A 17242-nucleotide genomic window follows, 5' to 3' on the forward strand; every position below is an offset into this window, starting at 1 on the left:
GTGCGTCTGCCAGCGGAAACAGGTAACTGCTAAATGGTAGCTCGCATTTAAGGCAGTTGGTAGTCAGTAGTTGATTGTTGATTGTTGGTAGTTGTGCTTGGGGTATGAACAGCTAAGCAGGGCGCTGTTAATTGGCAGTCATCAGTTGAATTCCGCGGGGCGTTTTAGTCGGAATTAAGAGTGCAATGAATGCAATCAAAATATTTACAGGCATCCAATGAAAGATGCGCATGCATCGAGTCATTCGAGTGTAAGGATATTCCACGCTGAGAATGAAGGTGTGAAAGGACAATATGCCCGCAAAAGTCACACAGCCCGAGAGAAGTATTCAAATGGTGGTAGCGACACGATAAGATGCCGCAGCCACAGCTGAAGGATGCAAATGTCAGTTGCCCGATGCCGGTGAGACACAAAAGGGGTTTTGTCCTGGTCCTGGGCCAACAATAACTGTGTCCTTCGGGGCACGACAAAATATTTTCCAACATTTTCGAGTGTCTTTTTGTCTGTTTGTGTGTGTGTGCGAGCATTTCACCCGAGGCGGAGATTTATGCAGCTAAAATGGAAATGCGCGACTTGAAATTAAGTTGTAATCTTTGTAAATTTTGGCACTTATGTCTTAAAGGGGTTGACAGCTGTCACCCCTACCCCAACCCCTTCTCCTTCTCCTTCCCCTACCCCTAGCCTTATTGCTGCTCACACCTTTTGCTGCTGTCTGACAATGCAACACATTTGTTTTGTAAATATTGCGTTTGTAATTAATGCACAGAAATTTGAATATTCTGCGCAAAACAATTCACGATACTCAATACTCTGCGATTCCCGAATCTTGGAGTCATTTTTCATAGTCCGTTGATAAATATGCTTATTCAAATTTCGCTGTCATTCAACGTAGATTAATGATATCAAAATAATTTGCATAAGGCACCAGGCCAGAGCAGACGATGGGAATGGCCATATGGGATGCGACCTTAATTAAGGGGACACGCGATCATTGAGCAAACGAAGCTCGACAGCTGCGCTCCCTACAATCCTCCCTGCTCCTGTCCAGCTCTGGCTGTTTGCCACCCGACCACATTCCATTCCATTCCATATACATATGCTAATTTATCCTGCCCACGCGCCACAAAACATACCGCACGCGATAAAGTTCGCGCAGAGGATCGCCGAGGATCTCGACTAAATTTAGAATGCAGCCAGCAGCTGTTAAAACTGTAAATTAAAATGCATTTTACGCAACTGCAACGCCAGCTGTTCTAATGGCACGCACTTAGCACTTCAAAAGGACACCCCCACACACACACACACACACACACACATACACACTCGACGAGTTGCGGGCCATTGTTAGGATCTAGGATGTTTTGTTTTTCGAGGAAAATTACGCATTTTCATGCTCGACTACCGTTTTGACTGTGCCGAAAATAGATTAGCTGCACTCAAAGGATATTGAACTCAACCGAAAAACACAAAAAAAAGGGACAGCAGCGCTGGCTATGGGTCACTTATAGCCTTACTTGTCGAGCAGTTGATGACAGGCGCGTGCCCTGATACAGCAAGGATTTGATTGAATTTATACTTAAAGGCTAAAAATAGTTGCATCACTTTATTTAACATCATATATTATGAATCTTATTGTAAATATGTATTTATTCTGTAAGCAATGGAATTATTGTCAAGTTATTTGGCCTTTGCCAAAAATGCATCCATACTGTACGACTTCTGAGACGAAGACACCCTCCACCAGTACAGCTACGGACCTCTACAGGCCGCTCCAACCTAAACCTAAACCCATTTTAAAAACAATATTATATTATATTATATTTATCTATTTCTTCCATTCAAAAACGCGGCAAACCCGCCAAAGATAGTTTTTTAACTACTAGCAGTCTGGTAAAACTGTCCTTATTCTGACCATCTGGCAACGCTATAAGCACGGCACTTATCGTTTATCGATATTTTCACATTTCGAGTAATGGCAGTTTCATATCCATTGTGAACATGTACCATATTTAGTACCAAATATTTTTTTGGTATTTTTCTATTTTCCATACTAGAATTCCATTGATGTTTGCAAAGTTCCCATAAATATTTTTTTAAAGAAACAAATTTTTTGGCGCGCATTAGCGGGATGAGAAAAAAATTTTCCAGTGGGATACCACACTGTTTAAAAATAGCTTCGTTCTATACCTCATGAAGTCCACCCAATCATGTTTTCCACTAACAATTAACATGTGTTAAACAAATATACATATTTTTAATTGAACAGAATTCTTCTACAAAATAATCATGTATTTAATAATAATATATAATAATTTTTTTATATAACACGTAATAAAAATACTGGAATAAGTTTTTTTATATTTTCCGAGTATCAAATTGCTGCCAATTATCAATGTATGTATGTATGTACATATGTCAGAGCCTTCATTCGTATAAAGGAGTATTATCGAGAAAAATTAAATTTTTTATGAAAACAGTAGACGCAAATGGCTCTCAAGAATGTTTTAGATAATGTAAAGATTTTTAAATTATTATCAGAATAACAATCTTTTTAAAATATTGCGCCTTTTTTCACGTTGTCAAAATTGTGTGCAATCTCCAATAAAATGACACCAGATAGCCATTCTCGACGTTTCCGTATTTTAGTATATCTCATCAGCGGAAAGTATATTTTCGCAAAGTTACCTATGGTCACATACCGACAAATAAAACAGCTTTAAGAAAGCTCTTTTTTTAAGAAACAAAAGTCAAAAAAGAAAGAAATATAGCAATAGTGCTGCTTCTAAAATTGCAATTCGCTGTACGTTTAAGTGTAAAGTGTGTGTAATTAGTTAATTGCTATTTGTGTTGCGCATTAACAGTGTGAGTGCCACGGACACGGCTCAAAATCAAAAGCATTCAAAGAAACAGAAGTCGTCGCCGTAGCCGGACCAATACTCGTGCATATTATTTCGTCGCCGTTGTCGGCGTGACCACGACACGCTATTTTAGGAATAGGAATAAACAACAACAGCAGCAGGCATGTCCCTCTCTGAGTCAGCATCCTGCACGACGAGCAACAGAGCCAATAGCTCGGAGGCTCCATTGTGCAAGCGGATGAAATTAAATGAAGCCGGCGATGATGGCGAAGCCGGTGGTGGTGGAGCCTCTACGCTGCCAGAAGCATCATCAAGTAGCAGCGACAGCAGCAGTCGGCGCAAGCTCGCTGCGAATAGCAGCAGCAGCAACAACAACTGCGAAAATCACGGCAAAGCAGCAGACGACGTTGACATGTTGAATGTGACAGAGACAGCTAGTGTTGCGTCTGCTGTCGAAACAGACTTGTGTGTATCGTCGTCTACTTCTGACTCGTATGCAGGCAATACGTCAAAGCAAGCAGCAGCTGCCGGTGGCGGGGACGTTAGTACATCGTCAGCAGTGAATAAGGAAAGTAGTGGCGTTAACAATTGTGCTGCATCGTCCTCATCGAAAATTATTAATTCACTGGACACGGAATCGGAATCAGCCGCTGCGCGCACTGTCAGCTCAACCAACTCCAACGTCAGCTCCACCAACAACTCTCACTGTACCAGTAACAACAATAACAGTAACAGCAGTGCAGCAGTTATGGCTGCCAACAACAGCAACAGCGCTGCCGCTGGCGGAGACATCGATGAATCGCTATATTCGCGCCAACTTTATGTGCTTGGACACGATGCGATGCGACGCATGGCCAAGTCGGACATTCTGATTTCTGGCTTGGGAGGATTGGGTCTGGAGATAGCAAAGAACGTGATTTTGGGCGGCGTTAAATCGATCACCCTGCATGACACAGCAACTTGTACGGTAAGTGCGCCTAGCTTTTTCGTAACGAGCGGGACAGACAGACTTTGGATAAAAATCAATAATTTGCATTCTGATGTGCTTCTATTAATTGCCGCGCGCGCGAAAGAACAAAAATTAGACAATTTTAAATTGCAACCTGGTTTTCGACATGAAGAAAGAATAAAATATATACCCCATGATTCATAATTCGGCAGAAGCAACAACAATACAGTTTTTCGCAACTTCGATTTTCAGCTGTACACAGCGGCATTTTTGTAGGTTATGTTATCTCTCTTTCTAGTTTTCAACGCCACTAGATTGGCAAACGGCAAAAAAAAGAGCGCCTGAGAAAGAACAAAAATTTTACTTTTTGTGTTATTCTTTTTTATTTCTATCTGCGATAGCTTTTTGTTCTCGCAACTCGCAAAAAAAGTGTGCGAGTGAGACAACCAGTGTGTTGTGTGCCGTATGTAATTGTTTTCGCTGTGCGCTTTGTGTGCACATTCGTTTTTGTTTTACTTTGTCCAGGCAAGCAAAAAATGCTTCATTCAAATGATGCACAAAGAGATAAAACTACTGCGTACTTTTAAGTTACTTCAATTGCTAACGTTTTGTATGGCCATTCCAGGAATGTTGCCCACCATTTTGCAAATTTTATGAATTTGCAGAACATCGCACAGAGTTGCCAGACAGTCAATCGCAATAGAAATATTTGTAGTAGTTCCAGTTCCAACAAACGGGTCACGAAAGCAGCTTCGGCCGTTTCCCTTCTTCCCGTTCCGTTTCCCATTCCCGTTCGTTGTCCCATTCATGATGCGTCATTCCCCCCTTCGCCACCAATGCGAAAGAGTCGCTGACTTTTGCTGAATTTCACAATGTTGTTTTATTTGTTGCTGCGTTTGCTGAACCTTTTTCTTAATCTTTTGTCTCTTCTCTGCAGCTCAACGACTTGTCATCGCAGTTCTATCTGTCCCAATCGGACATTGGCAAGAATCGCGCGGAGGCATCATGCGCCCAATTGGCGGAGCTCAACAACTATGTGCGAACTGTATCCTACACTGGCCCCCTGTCGGATGACGAGCTGGCTAAGTACCGTGTGATTGTGTTGACCAACTCGAATGTTGCGGAACAGGAGCGCATTGGCAAATTTGCCCACGACAATAACATTGCCCTCATCATTGCTGAGACCCGCGGCTTGTTTGCCAAGGTGTTCTGTGACTTTGGCGAGAATTTCACCATCTATGATCAGGATGGTGCTCAGCCCATCTCGACAATGATCGCTAGTGTTACCCACGATGCGCAGGGAGTGGTCACCTGCCTGGATGAGACTCGCCATGGATTCAATGATGGTGACTATGTCACCTTCTCAGAGGTGCAGGGAATGCAACAGTTGAATAATAGCCAGCCCATTAAGATCAGCGTCCTGGGTCCGTACACTTTCAGCATTGGTGACACTAGCAAGTTTGATGCCTACAAGTCCGGCGGCGTGGCCACGCAGGTGAAAATGCCGAAAACCATTAGCTTCAAGTCGCTGGCCGAGGCAGCTGCAAATCCCGAGTTCATGATATCCGATTTTGCCAAGCTGGAGGCGCCAGCTACGCTACATGCGGCGTTTAGCGCTCTTGGCAACTATGTGACCAAGAATGGCAGGTTACCGCGTCCCTGGAACGATGAGGATGCTGCTCAGTTTCTGGATATCACTAAGGGCTTGAACGCCGACGTAGATGAGAAGTTGGTGCTGCAGTTTGCCAAAATTTGTGCCGGCAATACGTGCCCTATTGATGCCGCCATTGGCGGTATTGTTGCCCAAGAGGTGCTCAAGGCCTGCAGCGGCAAATTCACACCCATCTATCAGTGGTTGTACTTCGACTCTCTCGAGAGCTTGCCAGCTGATCCTGTAACTGAAGATGATGCACAGCCTTTGGGAACACGTTACGATGCACAGATTGCAATCTTTGGCCGCAAGTTCCAGGAGAAATTGGCTAGTTCCAAATGGTTCATTGTGGGCGCTGGCGCCATTGGATGTGAGCTACTTAAGAACTTTGGTATGCTTGGTTTGGGCGTTGGCGATGGTCAGATTTTCGTTACCGATATGGATCTCATTGAGAAATCGAATTTGAATCGTCAATTCTTGTTCCGTCCTCATGACGTTCAGAAGGCAAAGGCTTTGACTGCCGCCACAGCGATTAAGCGTATGAATCCTGATGTTAAGGTTACTGCACATGAGCTGCGCGTTGGAGCCGAGACAGAGAAGGTCTTCTCCGAGGACTTTTTCGGTAATCTAAATGGCGTGGCCAATGCTCTGGATAATGTTGATGCTCGCATCTACATGGATCGCAAGTGCATCTTCAATCGCATACCACTTGTCGAGACTGGCACACTGGGTACCATGGGCAATGTTCAGGTCATTGTGCCATTTGCCACCGAATCGTACAGCTCCTCACAGGATCCCCCAGAAAAGAGCATACCCATCTGTACGTTGAAAAACTTCCCTAATGCCATCGAGCATACTCTGCAATGGGCACGCGACTCCTTCGAAGGTGTGTTCAAACAGGCTGCTGAGAATGCTGCACAATACATTGCAGATCCGCAGTTCACCGAACGCATACTCAAATTGCCTGGCATCCAGCCGTTGGAGATTCTCGAATCAGTCAAGGTGAGCAGTCAGAGTTAGCTAATCGTGAAAACAGTTGCACTAATCGATTCGTATGTTTACAGAAAGCATTGCTGGATGACAAGCCAAAAAGTTTTGCGGATTGTGTGGAGTGGGCCCGTCTCCACTGGGAAGATCAGTATGCCAATCAAATTAAACAGCTGCTCTTTAATTTCCCACCGGATCAGGTGACATCAAGTGGTCATCCCTTTTGGTCAGGTCCAAAACGCTGCCCTGAACCACTTGTTTTTGATGTAGAGGACTCGATGCATTTGGATTATATCTACGCAGCGGCCAACCTGCGTGCAGAAGTTTATGGCATACCCCAAGTTCGTGATCGTCAGAAGATAGCTGAGCTGGTGCAACAAGTTAAGGTATGTATCTAGAATTGTATAGAATACTTCTATATGATACTAACTTTATTCTCTTGCAGGTTCCCGAATTTAAACCACGTTCTGGTGTGAAAATTGAAACAAATGAGGCAGCTGCTGCTGCGGCAGCTAATAACTTTGACGATGGTGAGGTGGATCAGGATCGTGTGGATAAGATCATCAATGAGCTGATCAAGAATGCCGACAAGGGCTCCAAGATTACGCCTTTAGAGTTCGAAAAGGATGATGATAACAATCTGCATATGGATTACATCGTTGCCTGCTCCAATTTGCGTGCGACCAATTACAAAATTTCACCGGCCGACCGCCATAAATCAAAGCTGATTGCTGGTAAAATTATTCCGGCTATTGCCACCACCACATCGGTACTGTCCGGTCTGGCTGTGCTGGAAGTGATAAAACTAATTGGCGGTCACAAGGAGTTGAGCCAGTTCAAGAATGGATTCGCCAATTTGGCGCTACCCCTTCTGGCATTCTCAGAGCCATTGGGGGCGAACAAGAATAAGTACTACGACAAGGAATGGACTTTGTGGGATCGCTTTGAAGTCAATGGCGAAATGACGCTGCAGGAGTTCCTAAATTACTTTGACGAAAAGGAGAAACTAAAGATAACTATGCTGTCGCAGGGCGTCTCAATGCTCTACTCATTCTTTATGCCCAAGGCCAAGTGCGCGGAGCGCTTGCCACTGCTCATGTCTGAGGTGGTGCGTCGGGTGTCTAAGCGTCGCATTGAGCCTTATGAGCGCTCGCTGGTCTTTGAAATCTGCTGCAACGATGACAGCGGTGAGGATGTGGAGGTGCCCTATGTTCGTTACACGTTGCCCTAAACGAAGGTTGCGACTACGTCCACGCCCCCTAATCTTAATTGTAACGGTTAAATTATTATTTAAAGAAACAAACATTTTGTCGTCGCGTTTGAAGTTATGCGCCTGGAAATTTGAACTGTGTGTTGCGCGTATTGCATTTCAATTAACAACAACACCAATCACCACCACACATACACACAATTATATTAAACACCCTTCACACTCACATTCACATGTACATCCATCTAATTGGAATTATAAATTTTAAATTACAAATGTATGTGTAATCCTATAAGGAAAGGCAACTATTGAATTTGCGTTACACAAAAAAAAAAACAAAGACTCGACTTAAAAACTAAAAGAAATGAATCGAAAAATCTGTCTGCTCAGCATAGGTTAAACAATAAAATGAAAAGCAAAAAAACATTCTTATCAAATCATACAAACGGAAGCGCATTTGAAACTGTTCATCTCGTTAATAATTTTTTTTAATTCGATATAAACGTAAAATTAAATTCAAAATGTATTAAAAGGCGAAGCAACTGAATAAAGCTGTATATTTCATATGGTAATCAGTCAGTGCGTTGAATCATCCTCCTCGACTTGTTCTTCCTCCTTTTGTCATCTATCTTGCTGGATCTGTAATCTCATTTGGTTCCTTAACGTCTTTTGCATAAAACCGCGGTTCCCCGGAGCTTAAGCTTATATTGCGACCCCCATCAGTGTCATGCGATTCCATCCAAGTCTATCTCTATCCAGTGCTCCATCTCTGTTTGCTGCACTTGCACTCGCAGTCAGTTAGTAAAAAGTTACGTGACACAATTAAATATTTTATGCCCCAAGACGTTTATGCCGTGTCGGTGGCAGTCGCTGCCACTAAAGTGCAATTGGCAAGTGAAACGCATTCCGCTCCGACTCTCTTTCTAACGCACTCCTTGTACATCGTAAAGTTGTGGGCGTGCTATAATTAAATATTACACGCAATGCAACTGAAGTATACCAAAGTTATGCAGCTTCTTTCCTGCGTTGCGGCCTGCAAAACTTTTCCCTCGAATTATGCAGTTAATGAAACAAACGCTAAGTGAATTCTCATCCTAAGAAAAGCGTGGATACTGATCCTACATTAAATTTTAGCATGAGCATAATTGCATTCGATTTAGACCTTTAGATTACTCACGTAGTACATTTGAAAGCAAAACAATTTCTGGACATTATTTTTGAAACAATTCCAGAAATCGTGAGTAAACTTTTGAAATTTCCTTCGTTTTATTTAATTCAGCAAGTTTTCTTCTTTACGATAAAAGATATATGAGTATCAAAACTTTTTGCATTGGGACAGCTTATACGCATTGGATATATATTTTTTTTCTGAGTAATGTTACGAACCACTAAACCAGAAAGTCCGCAGATATACAGATTGTCAAGAACTGGAAACTCTCTCTCATAATGCGTCATCTTCGGTGTGTGGTTCCAACAAAAATCCGTTGAGTCATGAGAATCATCAGATAAAAGCATCCAACCATACCTTTAAAAGAATTACGAAATTCGAACTCACTGGGACCGAAATTTGGAATAATCCCGAAAAACCTGATCTATACTAACGACTTATTTTACGGTTCAAAGTAAATCAAATGTGGATTAATTAATTGTATCATGAATCGGTAGGTAAATAAATATCATTATATCATAACAAACTGAGGTATTCGAATTCATTTATAGAGTATCTGAGATTCTTCTATACTCTTCGTCAATTTCAATCTTTTGTATCTTGTTTCTTTGTTGATATTTTAAAACATTTTTTTTTATATCTTCATTGTCCGGTTGCCAACCTGTTGGCTATTATCCAAAATATGTCCAAATAGAAGTGCATTAAATGCCTGAAATAATTTTATGACGAAATTAAAATATGGAATTTTCATGTTGCGTATAATAATATTCGCGTTGTTTTTGTTATAATTAATTCATTCAATAAATTTTCACTGACTGTGACACTTTTTGCGATAATGAGGCGAACGGAGAAAGGGGGCTACGCATGTACGTCGAAACCTGATTAATGAGCACATTGGATTGAAGCCGCCAAGGTGGGATAACTGATGGACACGGACAAGTGGCAAGGTAAGATGGTGCATTGTACGGGGGACGTTCAAGGGGAAACTGCAATTGTTATGACAAAATATTTATAATTTATTCGCTTAATTAATTGCCTACAGATTGGCTAACTGGGGGACGCCAATGCTTACAATTAGGTTGGCATTTCCTGTCTGATCAGAAAAAACTTTTACTTTGGCGATCGTGTTGATCATACATTTGGCCGAAAAGTGCGTCATCCGCTGCCAAACTCATAACTATAAATATGTGTTGGTGTTGATATTAAACGTTTGGTTATCACTCAATCTAAGAGGTGTATTACAACCATTTTATTTTTGAGTAAGTGAATGACGAACAGGTTCGACGTCATTTCTTACCAATTTCATTCATAATTTGCGTGGGGATTTTTTGCAATAAATAAATACTAAACAATATTTGATTAGATTCATATGATTAACCCATAATTATAATTTTGTAAGTGCTGATCAAATAAAATCGATGGTTCCTATGTGGCTCACCCTAAATATACAATAAAATACTGGCGGAAATAAGCGTTTTTTTCGTTTGTTTTTCATTTATTTTAAATAGAAAACAAAAAGTGCGAAAATAAATGAAGTACATAATATGTTTTTTGATATGATCTCCTGTAAATATACTATAAATGTTGGTTTACACACTTATTTATCTATAAATATTTTATTTGTAGTTTACAGGGTATCTATAGGAATGAGAAGGTGTTCTAGCTTTCGGTTGTGTTGTGGGACAGTTAACACAATTTGAAATGGTTTTAATTTCCTGCCTCACTTTGGACACCATGTCGTCTGTGGAAATGAGACGTGTTCGATTTTGCGCACCTCCTAAATAAAAATTGAAAGCTAGAAACATGTAAATCATACGAACACTGCTGAGTGTCCATTTATGAAACCAAATTGTATGTAAATATTTAAATTGAGTCATAAAAACATTGCACAATAGGAAGTCGCGACTCGCGACTTGCGACAGGAACAATCCATATAGGCTAGGCGCTCATGTGGCGCCCACACACACGCTCTCACACGACGACTATAAGGAGATAGTAGTTGCTAATGTTGCTAAGTAGTTGAACTGTTCGCACACTCCGCTTCATTTGCATATGACACGAACTTGCATCAGTCAAGATACTCGTATGCTCGTATATGTATGTAGTATTATTTGCCAGCCGTTCAAAGCGCAAAGATACAACGTATTTATCAAATGCAACGCAATATTGTATTATACTTACATCCACACAAACAACAACAACAACAACGAGCAGACAGATAATGCCCCTGAGTCATTGACATCGCCAGATATTAACCTTAGTCCAGGCTAAAAGCATTTCATTTTGCTTCGAACGCACTATCAATAATTATTATAAGAAATAAAATTGTCTTCGGATTATCGAATTAAAAATGCTCTTATCAATTGAAACATAAATAAGCTACTTAAAAGTTCTATTACAAATGTATGATATATATATATTTAATATAGTTAGTTAATTTCAAGTTTAGTTTTTAAAATCTTATATTTTATAAATAGATTTTTATAGATCCAAAAAAAATTATTTGAAAACCTCAATATTATATATATAATACATAAAGATTCCGAGAAGAGTGATCAAAATTAAAAAGTATAAATAATATCTGACTTAGAGCGGATGCGTTGACAATGTGGGTTCGATACTGAGAATTCAGTTTGATATGCTATAAGGCGTCCGATCTTGACAATGGCGTCGATAAGTGTGACTATTCATCGATCGGAAGTTACTTCACGACGTCCAAAAAGACGTAACATAGCTCATGTCTAATTTCCAGATAAGAAACATATTTTATTTAATATACAGTCATAGGTATTGTTTTTAGGTCAGTTGACTGGTTATTGTCATCGGTACGCATTTAATTTAATGTTCAATTGACGATTGAACCACCAAGACCTTATGACTGAGTCTTGCTCACATTTGCCGGCTTCGTTGGCAATTTGGGCGTGGATATAGTAAGATACATACATATGTACATATGTACATATGTATATCACTTGAAATTAGACTCAGGTCTAGGTCAATCACTTTACGTATGGGGATGATTGAAGATCAATAAACTAAATTTATGTTACATGAATAACGTGAGCAATTTATATTTAAAAAAAAATTGTAATACAAATAAATAAAGCTAAAATTACATGTTAGAATTTCAGTTCTTAGTCTGAGTGATCAAAAAAAATTACTTAATGGGGTCAAATGTGAATATAGTAATCACTACCTTCTGAATTTAATCTTCTCTTTACTTTTTACTATTTGCTCTTTTCAAATAGGTAACTGCTGAAATACAAAACAGCTGCAGCACCATTTTCGTTTCTTCATAATAAATCAAATTAATCGTCTGCAGTCAGATCTTCATTTTATTTCAATATCAATTCTGCAGAATTGGTTAAATCAGTCGGAAGCTTTACGGTTCATTCAGTAAGTCACACTTTGTGTTGGGAGCGCATTTGATTCAACTGTCTACACGCTGAGCGTGTCACGCTCTTGCGTGCTATCGTGATCGCTTGTACTCTTTTCTGCCTCTCTTTTGTGCTCTTTGTTGTTTTCCCAATTGACTAAGTCAAGAGTCAGAGCAAGCAAATGGCTTTGTCCGCGACCGTTTCTCGAATTCTCAGTACCGGCCCGTCTGCCAAAGCCAACACAAGGCACAGGCGGTAAAACGAGATTTTCTGTGTGTCTCCATACTACGAGTAAAAATAAAAATTTAAAGAATTATTTTAATATTGAAAACGAATAAGACCCAAAGCAGAGGAAACGCATTAAAGAGGACGCATTGCTATTGCTTTGCAAGAGAGTTGCGTGAGTGAATATTGTGGTTGTTGTTGTTACTGCGCGGCCGCCTACTTCTTTTGTAATAAGGCGCGCACAAAAGCCAACAACAACAACGACAACAGAAGAGCAGGCGACGCGACGCGTCTGTGTCTGTATCCGTGCGTGTGTGTGTGTTTATGTGTGAGAGCGTGGGATTTGCATCAACAAATGCAGCAGCTCCTTTGTATACGAAACGCGCGTGCTAATTAATTGTGTCGTTGCATTTAAACGAAAGAAAAAAAGGAAGAAGCACAGCACACAAAAGCAACAACGAAAACAAACAACCGCATTACAACAGCAGCTAATGTGTGTTTAATAGTGTCGGTGTCGTGTGTCTTAGTTTCGAAATTCAAATTTAATTTATTACGAAAACGGCTTCCCTCCGCCTCCCCAACCGCGCCCACCTTTTTTGTATGCGTCATATGTGAAAGAGAAAAAACGGAAAAAGGGCCAAGCCATAGCCAACAAAGCCCACCAGCCAAGCAAAGCAGTTGCCACAACAGAAACAAAAACAAAACAGAACAAAACACACAGAACTGTCGCCGTTTCCCCCGGTTGTGGACTGCTGCTGCTTCTGCTGCTGTTCCTCTGTCAGTCAGTGCGCATGTGTGGTGTTTAACCGCCCGCGCTAAAAATAACAACAACAACAATAGCAACGCAAACATCATCAGCGACAGCGACAACATAGAAATAAGGAGCATTAAAATAAAAGTGAAAAGTTCACAATTGCAAACGGAGAAATTGCAGAAATTAGTAAAGCAGCAAAGCTTCAGACGACGCCGACGTTGACGCTCACGCTGACGCTGACGCCGACGTCGACTGCCAAATATCGGAAGTGCAGCGGCAGCATCAACGAAGAATTGTGAATAAAAGTGCAAGTTTTGAGTGTTTGGTGTGACTAAAAAACATGTACATGCGAGCATATACACAAATACACAGAAATATATTACAAATATTCATACGGTGAAATATACATACATATAACATATAGTTGAGAGCAGCAAAACTAACCTGGCAAAGTTTCTCAGTTTCTCGGTTCGTCGCAAACACGAAGAAAACGAAAGAAATGTGTTACACATATGGATTCTTGTTTGGCCTGCCTCTGGTTGCCCTCGTCTGGCTGTCGACGTCGCCAACATCAGCGACAGCAATGGCCGTTATAGATGTAACAGCTGCAACAGCAATGCCAGCAACATCAGCAAATATGCATCAGCAGCTGATGCATCACAGCCACAGCCACCACAATCATCATCACAATCATAATATTGAGAATATGCAGCCCGGTGAGCAGAAGGTGCTGCCCAGCAAAGCGAATAAACTCGTCTCTGAGGATATTATGGTAAGCTATAATTGCCCTAAGGTTAATCCTTACAAATCAAACTTGAACTTTGTGCTTAAATTGGATTCTTGTATTTTAATAACTTGAATACTGTATTAGGACAATAGTCAAAGAAATTTTACGAAAAATGTGCTTAAAGGAACATAATGTAAGAGTTCCGGAAGTTTACTTAATGATTCTACAAGCACCTTAATCTAAATATATAGTTAATTGAGAGATGATGAAGAAGAAGAACTGGAACTTAATTTAAGGAACCAGTTCGTTTTTTTTCGAGTAAACTATATATTTTGCTAATGTCTAGCTTGCTATTAAAAATAGTATGTTTAGTTAAATACTTCTAAGTTACTAGTTTACTAAGAATTAAACACTACCTTTCAATATATACCTTGATGATATTTAGTAGTTTTAAGTGGATATGGCTATATTGATTTTCAAAAAATAGAATAAAATGCAATCAGAGAAGACTGAATTCTATGTTCATCAATATGTTCTAAAATAATACAGATACCATATCCAATAATAATCATAATTTTAACAAATTAAAACGTAAAATATCTTCATTTGATTTTATTTTTGTCTGAATTGTACATAAAGTGGATTTCACTTAAGAATTTAATTTTTGCTTTCGTATTTATAAATTTTAAGTACGTACAAATTTATGTAAAATAATTAGCAAGTGGAACCTGTATTTTTTAATTACCCCATTCGAAATTGGAATTAAAAACTGCAACCATTTAATGTCATTCTTCACTTCACATTCATTATATGGAAATCTGTTCTTGGAATTGTGAAGTTTATTGAAATTTCTCTCTGTGCAATTGGGGATGGTTTTGTTTATTCCCGTAATCTGGTGTTCTGCAAGTCTTCGCCTTCGTCTTGGTGAGTCATTAGTTGTTGTTGGTTGCATTGAATGCCCTTCTTATTGGGGAAATCCGACACCTGTTAGTTGCACATCCAATCATGCGCTTCCTTTTTATTCGAATTCATTAGAAAACTACCACCAATAACAACTAAACTAAAAAAAAGGACAAACTTGACTAAGGAAGACCACAAACACAAAGCCAACGCATCAGAGACAACAGACAAGGAACAGTTGCAGGAACAACAACAACAACAACAACAACAACAACGAATTGACTTCTATGTCTGTGAATGACATTTTCTTCGCTGTACTTTTGCCAATTAGAATTTGGAAAAGTTGAAAGCAAATTGCATCAGTTGCTCGACAGTGTCACACTGGCAACTTTATAAACAACTCACAGCAACGGCAGCAACTCGTATCGTGCAGTGTGCATGTCTGTCTGTCCGTCCGTCCGTCCGTCTGTCCATCCGTCTGGCTGTCTGTCCGTCCGTCCGTCCGTCTGTCTGATGACTGCGTGTTGTTGTGCGTGAGTGTGTAGATAACTTAACTTAAGTTCACTTTCTATGTACATTTTCCGGGCAACTTCCGTTTGCAACCGCATTCGCCTTTGCCCCCGATGCAACACTCCATCTCCATCTTCGTCTCCAGCTCTCTACAAGTACTCAACTCCACCCCTATCATCTTGTCTTGGTCTTCGACCACGCCGTTCTCCGTTCTTCGTTCTCCATTCGCTGCTCACTGTTCGCCGTTCGCCGTTTGTCGTTCATTTGATTATGAGAGCCTCATAAGCGCGAGTGCGTGAGTGTATGTGAATATATTCACTGCCATGCGAGTGTATGCCACTGTGAATGTGTCTGTACCATGTACGTGCCTTTGTCTCTGTGTGTGTGTGTGTGCAAGTGCGTTTATTGAACCGGGAGCAGCAGCGTCAGGCTGGCGACACTGTGCCTCTGTCGCTCTTGTGCCATATATCTACTGTACTATGTACTGTTCGTATACTCGCATAAGCACAATCGAGGGTGGCTCCATAAATTCCAATTGATTTGCTTATCACAAGCTGTTGAAAGGAGTCGAATGTATTAGCTATATTTATATTTATGTTACTATTGCTTGTAAATATAGAGAAATGAAAACTATTAACATATATATAAATAATTTCATAAATTATCGTTTTTTAAGTATGTTTATAAAGCATGAATATTCTTAAATAGTATTTTAGAATGAAAAGAGTTGAATATACCAAAGAATATTTCCATAACTTTGGATTGATTTTCTTATCAGAAACTTTAAAGAACTTTGAACTTTGAATAGAAAAACAGATCTGAATAGACTTTTTGTGATTAAATTTTAGAATAATTACAGCCGTATGTCTCGCCACTTATTTTTCGATCTGGTAACTAATGATATCTATTCCTGAATCGGATATTGTATTTATATTTTAGTATTACCTTGGAGTCACAAAAGACAATTAAGAAATAATATATAATATTATAGCGAAATTTTCTTAGTGGAAGAGTTTGCGAATGTGTTGTTACTTTTAAGTTACCAGCTATCTTAAAAAATTTATCAGTAATTGTCAACCATTAGCATAAATATATACTTACTTTCTCTTTCTTGTTTGCATATACATTCTAAAATATTAATTTTGAAAAACTATTGCAGATATCTTTAATTTTCTAAAAGAATCTAGTTTTCTACAATTCATAGACAAATTATAGTTTCTATTGAAAACCAAATAGAAATATTTTCGTCTAGATTGATTTGTCCATTAACTGCCCTCTTGAACCCATACGTTGACACTATATAGCGTGTGTATGTACGACATATGTCTGTGCCTCGGGTTTCGATATCCTTGCTAAATAAACAATATGCGGGCTCAGTTCGAGGGCCGCCCTCCTTCGGTGTGCGAGTGTGTGTGTGTGTGTTCTCTTCGTATATATTACTACAAGCAAGTAGTTTTTATTTCAGCTGGTCGACACTCGACGACAACGTTGAACGGGGCTCAATTATAATTTTCTCACTCTTTGCGCTTTGGGCCTTTAATAAATGTGAAAATTTGTCTTCTATTTTTTCTGTTGCTGTTACTTCTGCTTCTTGTTCATCATACTTTACCATACTTGTGTGTATTTTGCATGCCAATCCAATGGACATGCGGTAGTTGTAGGAGTAGTTCCAAGTAGTTTTCCAAGTCGCGTCGTGTCTGGCTAACTGGCTGTCTGTCTGTCCGTCTGTCTGTCTGTCTGTCTGGCTGTGTGGCGCTTGTGTCTCTGACTCATCGACTGCTTGGTTGGTTCAATGTCCTTAAGAACACTTTGCACTCTTTGCCGCTTTTCGCCTGACTCCTTGGCGCGAATAAATTGCTCATATTTTTGATTAAAAAATTTGTTCGCATAGACCATGCCAAGACGTTCGTTCCCTGCTCTCTCTTC

General features: G+C 39.9%; 2 protein-coding genes across 2 annotated transcripts in view; both read left to right on the top strand.

Moving 5' to 3' along the window:
* The first annotated feature begins 2739 nt into the window (after window positions 1–2739).
* Window positions 2740–8247, top strand: LOC132788832 (ubiquitin-like modifier-activating enzyme 1). The gene is made up of 4 exons (XM_060796460.1): window positions 2740–3825; window positions 4745–6460; window positions 6523–6831; window positions 6891–8247. The coding sequence occupies exons 1-4, from the start codon at window positions 3022–3024 to the stop codon at window positions 7674–7676; spliced, it is 3615 nt and encodes a 1204-aa protein (XP_060652443.1). The 5' UTR covers window positions 2740–3021; the 3' UTR covers window positions 7677–8247.
* A 4167-nt stretch (window positions 8248–12414) lies between these two features.
* LOC132789586 (matrix metalloproteinase-2) overlaps window positions 12415–17242 on the top strand; it is a 95804-nt gene continuing 90976 nt past the window's right edge. Inside the window, 2 exon segments of the mRNA XM_060797687.1 lie at window positions 12415–12600; window positions 13641–13951. Of these exon segments, the coding sequence (XP_060653670.1) occupies window positions 13679–13951 (273 nt within the window). The 5' untranslated portion in view covers window positions 12415–12600; window positions 13641–13678.

Source organism: Drosophila nasuta, chromosome 3, assembly GCF_023558535.2.
Source record: "Drosophila nasuta strain 15112-1781.00 chromosome 3, ASM2355853v1, whole genome shotgun sequence".
In the NCBI taxonomy this organism is placed as follows: Eukaryota; Metazoa; Arthropoda; class Insecta; order Diptera; family Drosophilidae; genus Drosophila; species Drosophila nasuta.